At 50.6% G+C, this 8,854-nt stretch overlaps 1 protein-coding gene across 1 annotated transcript in view; it reads right to left on the minus strand.

Annotated features, from left to right (window-relative positions):
* Positions 1 to 8,854, minus strand: part of Lrig1 (leucine rich repeats and immunoglobulin like domains 1) — a 120,797-nt gene that overhangs the window by 9,095 nt on the left and 102,848 nt on the right. Inside the window, exon 11 of the mRNA XM_015494541.2 lies at positions 4,401 to 4,564. Coding sequence (XP_015350027.1) covers positions 4,401 to 4,564 — 164 coding nt within the window. The remainder of the gene's footprint in view (positions 1 to 4,400; positions 4,565 to 8,854) is intronic.

Genomic DNA, 8,854 nt, shown 5'->3' on the forward strand with positions numbered 1-8,854 from the left:
AACCTAAGTAAAATAAAGGTATTGTGTCCATCTACAACTAAAAAAAAAAAAAAAAATCCACCCTCGAGGGCTCAGTAGCAGAACTGAGCTTGTAGATGAGTCAGTGAACTTGAGACAGGTCAGCAGAGTTATCCAGTCTGAGAATCAAAGAGAATGAAGAAAATACACAGAACTACAGAGATCTGTGCAAGAGCATCCAGCATGACAACACACAGATCATGGGAGTCCAAGCAGAGGACACAAGGAGGAGGGAGAGTATGTTTGAAGCCCTGATGCACCCAAACTTATAAAATTGGATGGAAAACATGCACCCACATATCTGAAAAGTTTAATGAACTCTAAGCAAAATTCATTCAAAAGGCCTAGGTTCATCATAGTCAAGAGTCAAATGCCAAAGACAAAGCATCTTCAAAACAGCACAAGATAAACAACTTATTACATACAAGGGATCCTCGAAAATATTTGTAGCTGATTTCTTATTCAAAACCAGGAAGGTCAAGAGGGAGAAATATTCAAAGTACTTAAAACGTCTGGAAATCTCAGATGCAGCAAAATTATCTTTCAAAAATGAAGATGATATTAAAACATTCCCAGATTTTAAAAAATATCCAAACTGTGAGAATTTACTGCTACCAGACCTGACCTACAAGAAATACTTGTGGTGGTGCACACCTGTAATCCCAGTGACTCTGGAGGCTGAGGCAGGAGGATCATGAGTTCAAAGCCAGCCTCAGCAGCTCAGTGAGGCCCTAAGCAACTCAGTGAGACCCTGTGTCTAAATAAAATACAAAATAGGGCTGGGGATGGGGCTCAGTGGTTCAGTGCCCCTGAGTTCAATCCCTGGTATCTGCCCACCCCCAAATTATTGTAAATGGAATTCTTTTCTTGTTTGTTTGTTTAGTGCCTCCCAATTGCTGAGGGTGGCTTTGAACTCGCAATCCTCCTGGCTAAGCCTCCCAAGCTGCTGGAATTATAGGCATGCACCACTGCACCTGGCCCTAAAAATATTTCTAAAAAAATTTTTGCACAACTGTCTAGAAACTGAAAAACAGCAACCACAATTCACAGACTGGGAAATGGTATTTACAAATCATAGACCCGATGAGGTCTAATATTCTGAATATTCTAATATTCAGAATTGATAACTCATAACAAAATAAATAGAGAAATGAATAAATGACTTGAGTAGCTATTTTTCCAAAGAAGCTATGCACGATCCAATAAGCATTTAGAAAGTTGTTCAACATCATGAGTCACTGTGGAAATGTTAAGACTACTGTGAGATTCTACTCTGTTCCCACTAGCAAAATCTAAAATAAAAAAGATAGCAAGTGTCTGCAAGCATAAGGAGAAACCAGAATCCCGTACATTGCCAGCAGGTGTGTAAAATCCTGAAGCCACTTTGAAAAAACAGTTTGACAGTTCTTTGGTCACACCTAGAGTTACCACAGGACCCAAAGATTCCATTCCCAGGTACAATCCTGAGAGAATTCACATAACTAGTGCATGAATGTTCACACCAACTTTAATCATAAAATCCCCAAAGTAAGCACCATCTAATATCCGCCATCTAATGCATGGATGAAACAAAACATATATCCATACAGCAGGATGTCACTCAGTCACAGAAAAGGAACTGATGCTTTAAAATTATGCTCAGGGGCTGGGGTTGTGGCTCAGCAGTAGAGCGCTCACCTAGCACGTGTGAGGCACTGTGTTTGATCCTCAGCACTACATAAAAATAAACAAATAATGAGAATGAAGAAAATACACAGAACTACAGAGATCTGTGCAAGGTGTTATGCCCAACTATACCTGAAAAAGTATTAAAAATAAAATAAAACTATGCTCAGGGGTGGGGGCAGCTCAGGCCCCAGATCCAATCCCCCCACTGGGGGAGAAGACCCGGCAAATTGAGAAAAGGAGAGTTCCTCAGGCCTCATGCCGTCCGCCGGCACTCATGCTAACTGTCCAGAGCAGGCAGGTCACACACACTCGTGGACTAGTGACCGCCACGGCTGGGGGCCAGGAGCAGAGGGAGCGCCTGCCAAGGCGTGGGGTTGTGGTTTCTTTCAGAGGTGACGAAAATATTATAAATCAGAGATGACACACATTTTGAAGACTCTAAATCCTAAGTTCACGTTTTTCAAGAGACACATTTTTATGACATGTAAAAATTATATTTATAGTACACACACACACACACACACACACACACACACACACACAGCTTTACTGAGCCACAATTCACCTACGCTGCAGCTCGCCCATTTCAAGTTCACAACCGAATGGTCTGTGGTGTATTCACGAGTAGGTGTCCTCATGACCACAGTCACTTTTAAGATACCTTTGTCACCTCATGGAGAAGCACTCCTCTGCTCCCTCCATCTCTCCCCAGGCTGGAGCACCTCCTAGGGCACTTCCTACCTCCACAGATCTCCCTGTCTTGGGAGTTCCCTGTGCCTGGGTCGTAGAATCTGCGGTCCTTTGTCACTGACCGCTTTCCCTTAGCTTATCATTTTCAAAGTTCATCCAGGCTGTGGGAGGGACGGGACGGGTGGCATTTTATGGCCTGATAATCCTCCAGTGTCTGGCTATACCACCTTCCTCTATTCATCCATCAACTAGTGGGCACTTGGGTGCCCATTTTTTGGCTATTATAAACAACGCTGCTGTGAACACACGTGTGGAGAGGTTTCCGTGAGATGTGCATTTGTCCCAGGAGAGGAACAGATCGTAACTGTTTAAATGAGGAACTGCTAAGGCTGCCTTCCCAAGGAACTGCCCATCTTGTACTGATCCCAGCAGTGGGGGGATGGGGGGTTTCAGGTGCGTCCCCTCACTTGTCAGCGCTGGCTCCTACCTGGCTCTACCTGCCATCTTAGAGGGTGTGAGTTGGTCGTGCTTTCAGATATATATATATATATATTTTTTTTTTAGAGGCGTGGGAGAGCGCACAGAGCTGGAAACTCTGATCTCCTGCCAAGTGTTTTCGTGATTCCCATTAACACCAGATGGTTGGGGTTTTTTTGGAGAGAGGGTGGGGGGAAGCCTGAGCTGAATCGAGGGGGTGGATCTGAGAGATGTGAGATCAACAACCACTGCAATCCAGAGTCTGCCGGTGCCCAAGGTCAGGGCTGCCACAGAAGTCCTCCCTGGAAGTCCTCCCTGGAGGGTCCGAGGGAAAGGCTGCCCTGTGGCAGGAGCGGGAGGAAGTGGCAGATAGCCTCGCTCCAGGGAGCTGTGGAAAGAGATTAATGGTCCAGGGCTCCCTGAGCAATGGGCGATGAACCACGGACCACACAGCCATTCCGTGCCCAGGGAGCCGGAACTGGGCACAGCCTGGGACCCTCAGCAGAAGGCCCCTAAGAAGGACTGGCACCGTCTGGAGATCTGCAACCGTGTTCTCCATGCTTACTTCTCCCCGGTCTGAACCAGGCGGGAGGGGGGCCAGCAGGCCCACACTAAGCAGGGGTTCGTCCCAGTGGGGTGAAGGGTGAACGCATGGACGGAGGGCAGTCTTCTTTCACCCCCAGCAGGGAAATGGCTACTGCCAGAGCCAAAAGTAGGTCACAGACGTGGCCCAGCAGGAACCCTGCACTGCTAGGTGGGCTTCCAGTTAGGACTGTCCCAGCCAGGACCTGGCAGCAGGAGAGATGTGCATGTGCCCAGCAGGGCCTGACGGGTGTGGCATCCTGTCCCCTCTCCTGCTCCAAGCAAACGCCAGGAACAACTCAAAATCCATCTCAATCTTTGCCTCCGTGTTCGTGGCCGAGAGGCTGCGTCATTCCTGTCTGGGCTAGCCCGTGTGTGTGTGTGTGTGTGTGTGTGTGTGTATGCGCGCGCAGCTGTTCAGCATTTTCTGTATTCTTTGTGGATCCTGTACTCTTTGTGGAGCACTCCTGGTCAAAAAAAGATGACATTCTAACAACCCGTAGGAAGGAGGCATCTCTAGCTACCCCTGCATATTTCAGGGGTTTGGAGAAACAGCCACAGTGCAGGTGAACCCGGAGGGACTGTTTTTACTAGAGCGAATGTTCTCCCGAGACCCGTCCTTCCTGCGGTGGACCATCATATGGTGCGTCAATTCCCAGCGACACCAGGGCCCCAGATCTCTCCGGAAACACCGGAAACACCTTCCTGTGACTGATTATTCTGAGTGTCACCGAGCCCCTGCATGCTGCCCTCTGATTAAACGCTATACTCCAAGCGTCCCAGGAGGCACCTCATGGTAAATGCCGTGTGTGGTTTCAGCGGGAAATAAACGGCATCCAGGGGCCGATCTGCAGCCGTGGGCTGGGATCCCCGGGATCACAGCAATGGCTCCCACAAGCAGGAGGCCTGCCTAGCCTCTTCGCCCTTCGTGAAAAAAAAAAAAAAAATCTTCCACGAGGTCTTACCACACACAAAACTCTCCGGCGGTACTGAGAAAATGCTCTGGCCCTTCAGTGACTCTGGGTGGGCACAGGTGGCTGTCACAAAGGCCTGCAGTATCCTGCTCTCGAGCCATGGAGGCAACCACTTGAGCTGGCAGTCACACAGGAAGCTGTCACTGCTGATGTGGCTGAAAGAAAGAAAAGGACACTGAGTGTGGGTCTGCACGGAATAGGGCAGCTTTAACAGACGGGGACATTCATCGCCACCCACAGCGCGTGACACCAACACCGCGGACCTGACTGGGAGATGCCCTCCCCACAGTTCCTCTCTGCTGGAGGAACAGCGCCTAGAACCTACCTGGAGATTCGCACCAAGTGCAGCTTCTGACAGAGTCCGTCAGGATGGAGCCCAGCTCTGCCCTCCTACCAAGCTCCAGGGGGGGAGCTGAGACCCCTGCTCCAGAGGCTGCACTTGGCCCTTGTTCTCAGACTCTGCTCCTGTTATCTTGGGGACACCTCCTCACCTTTTCCTGACCTTGGATACACCCTACAGTGGCAAGAGCACTTTCCTGATAAATCCCAAACTCAGTCCCCAGCCCTGGGACCTTGATCTCAACTCTGCAACAAGTTCTAAGAAGTCTTCTTTCTTCTTTTATGGCTGCTACTTTTTGACTGGCCAAGCTGGGTTCAGGGATTGAACCCAGAGGCACTTAAGCACTGAGCCACATCACCAGCCCTTTTCATTTTTTTATTTAAAGACAGGGTCTCACTGAGTTGCTTAGGGCTTCACTAAGTTGCTGAGGCTGGCTTTGAACTCGTGATCCTCCTGCCTCAGCCTCCTGAGCCACCGGGATCATAGGCGAGCACCACCGCACCTGGCAAAGCTGCATGTTTTCTTACTTCTGAATGTCAGCCTCCTGGCCTCACGTCCCTCTCTCTACACGAGCGTCGCTCAGGAGGTCGGGAGAATGCAGCCCTGCTCCCTAAATAGTGCTCATTAGTTAACTGCCTCTGCCCAGGGAGCAGGAGAACGTTCAACTTGGGTTTTGTGAGCCTCCAACCAAAACAGAGAATATTTTCTTTTTCATTTCTCAGCAACTGAGGATAAGCTTTTCAAACAGAAATCAGAATGGCCATCTGAGCGGACATTCCTTCCTGAGGAGTCACACACCAAGATAAGTCACCCGGAGAGTCTAGCTGCCCTGGTCCTGGGAGAGCCCAGGCCTGAGCTGAAGAGCAGTGGCCAACCTATGAGAAGGACAGACACAAAGACACGTGGCTTCCCTGTCATGTCCCTGACACTCAGTGACAGAAAGGGGCACAGTAAGCCTAGGAAATCCACACACGTGGTGCTGGCCAACAGTCCAGCCAATGGCTTGTTCTTCCAGCTGCTGCAACCCTCAGACCCACAAAACAACCACAGGGACTGGCTTTCTGTTCTTTTTCACTCTGAATGTGGTTTTGTTTGTTTGTTACTGGGGATTGAACTCAGGGACACTCGACCCCTGAGCCCCATCCCCAGCCCTAGTTTGTATTTTATTTAGAGACAGGGTCTCACTGAGTTGCTCAGGGCCTCACTAAGTTGCTGAGGCTGGCTTTGAACTCTTAATCCTCCTGTCTCAGTCTCCAGAGCTGCTGGGATTATAGGCATGCACCACCGCGCCTGGCCCACCCCCAGTCCTTTTTATATTTTATTTAGAGAGAGAGTCTTGCTGAGTTGCTCAGGGCCTCGCTAAGTGGCTGAGGCTGGCTTTGAACTCGTTTTGAACTCCTTTAATCCTCCTGTCTCAACCTCCCAAGGACTTCCAATGAGCAAAGAAAGTGTCCAACTAGCAAACAGCAAGGAAGAGTGAACAACCTGTTTCCTCATCATTCCCAGAGGTAAGGTCACAAAATACTTCTCTGAAAACTGAAATGATTCATCTTAAAGCCATGATAATAGGGAGGCCTGGCCCAGGGCAGACCGTAGCGTAGGCCTGAGGCTTTGGATTGTATCTGTCAGGCAGCTGACTTTCTGTGTCCTGCTAAGGAGTTACTCTAGGGGTGGAAGGGCAGCTGATGAACAGAAATGGCCCACCTCACTCCTGTGCAGGGAGGAGGGTGTCCCAGGCACAGCTCCTGTGACTGGCTCACTGCGCCAGGACCTCACCCTCCTGGTGAGGAGCCAGCGGGAACTCCCACTGTCAGAATCTCCTCGGGCTCAACCTCCAGGGGCACTTGTGCAGTTCCCCAGGGCACTGCGTTGGAAAGCCTGCAGGCAGAGCCTGGGCCAGGGCTCAGGACAGCCTGGCTATACCACCCCGTAAGTTAGACACAAGGCCAGGCTGACTGGAAAGAGGGGACCGTGAGCTGCCCAGCCTCCGCTGACTCCTGCCCGTCTTCAGCACTCGGGCAAAGCTCAGCCTCCGCAGCTGCCAACAGACATGGCCCCCCTGGCTCCCGCCTCCAGCCACCCGATACTTCGCTGGCTAAGAGTGTGCATTTTCATGACTCCAACTCAAAGTGTGTTTCTGATCACCGCTTGTGGAAATTTACCCAGAGGGCCACAAAGTGCACACCACAACCTGCCTTGTGCCATGGGGAAGAAAAAACCAACAGGAATCAACCCTCTGGGGCCTTCCAGAGGATGGGCCCAGGCCAGCCCCAGCTGGGTCCATGCAGCGACTGACGGGAACCCAGGCGGGGACCAAGGCTCAGCGCCAGAGCCAGGCAGAGTGGGGTTTTGTTGTCTTTCTTTTCTTTGCGAGGTGGGGGTGGGGGTGGGTTGCCCAAGCTTCTATAGGGTTCAGTTCTTCCCAACTAGACAACGGTCTCCTAAGAACCTAAAAGAAGAATCTCTCTCCTTTTTTCCTTCTTTCTCCCAAAATACCCTTTTCCCATTTCATCAGATCTTTTGGACTCCTGACACGTTTGGAAGTTTAGAGAAAAGTTGTTAAGAACTGAACAGATCATGCTCACCCATCCCAGGAGATCTGGATTTTTCTTTTTCTGGCACTGGGGATTAAACTCAGGGGTGCTCAACCACTGAGCCCCATCCCCAGCCCTTTTTATTTTTTTTATTTAGAGACAGGATCTCGCTGAGTTGCTTAGAACCTCTCTAAGTCGCTGAGGCTGGCTTTGAACTCATGATCCTCCTGCCTCAGCCTCCTGAGCCCAGGGATCTTTTATCACCAACATTCCCCTCTACTTGCTTTCTCAGTATCCTGCCCTATATCCAGTGCAGAATCACTTGTCAAGAAGAGGACCTGGGGAAATCTGTTCTTCAGAATCTGTCTCACCCAGATGGACAAGAGAAGAGTAGCCATGGTTGGAAGTAGGAAAGAAGCCCAGAAGGCTCCCTCCCTGTGTGGCTCTCCACACAGCCCCGCGGCCCCAGTGAGCCTGCCGTGAGCTCCCATTTGGAGGTTCCTGACCCCCCTCGCTCGGCAAGAGCACCCTCGAGTTCCTCAGCACAAGCTCTTCATGGGACAAGTGCTCCACACCCCCTCCTCTCAGAGGGATGCTGTCTGCCCCCTTGGGCTCTCAGCCACGGGGACTGGGCCTTTTCCCCATTCCTACCCTCCCCGCCCCAATCAAGGGTCCACCTGGAGTGGCCTCAGGAATGGGATGAGGTCAGGGCATCTGGCACCTCACAGGCACGCCTCAGAACACTCAGTGAGACCTGCAGGGGACTGACATTACCGATGGAACTTACTGGCCACAGAATCAGTGGCGTGTGGGAGTGGGAAAGGAGGCGGGGCCATCGCTCTGCCTGGGCCACGACGGTGGGGAGCTCCTCTAGCCCTGGTCGGTCACCTGGCACCCCACCTCTGAGCATCCATCAGTGCCCCTGCTGCTCGAACCCACCCGGCTCGCTCAAGAAGCCCTTCTCCATGCGGGCTCTTCACTTTAAGCAAACCCAAGTGAGGAGAACGTGTCCCTGGGGTAACTAAAGGGGTGATCACCCACTTTTTAGAGAAGAACGCACCTGACGTTATACAGAACAGCTGTTGGCACACCACAGCCTGCAGGCTGCTGCTGCTGTACAAATTCAATGGCACACAGCCACGCCTGTTCCCCTATGTATTATTTATGGCTGCTTTCTGCTTTAACAACCTCGCCAAGGAGTTGCTACACAGACCCTGTGACCCAGGGTCAAAAATATTCACATCAGTACCCTTTAAGAAAAAGATTGTTGCTGGGTATGCTGGTGCAAGCCTGGGATACCAGCAACTCTGGAGGCTGAGTCAGGAGGATCTCAAGTTTGAGGCCAGAACTTGTTTTGTCTGCTTAGGGCAGGGGGTTGCCCTAGCTTCTGAAAAGGTTCAGTTCTTCCTTAGTAATACCCTGTCTCAAAAAGGGCTGGTGATGTAGCTCAGTGGTGGCGCACCCCTGAGTTCCATCCTTTTACTTGCAAATGCCATAATTTCATTCTTTAAGGCTGAGTAATATCCCATTGTGTATGTACACTGTATTTTCTTTATCCATTCATCTGTTGA

This window comes from Marmota marmota, unplaced genomic scaffold (assembly GCF_001458135.2).
Source record: "Marmota marmota marmota unplaced genomic scaffold, marMar, whole genome shotgun sequence".
Classification (NCBI taxonomy): Eukaryota; Metazoa; Chordata; class Mammalia; order Rodentia; family Sciuridae; genus Marmota; species Marmota marmota.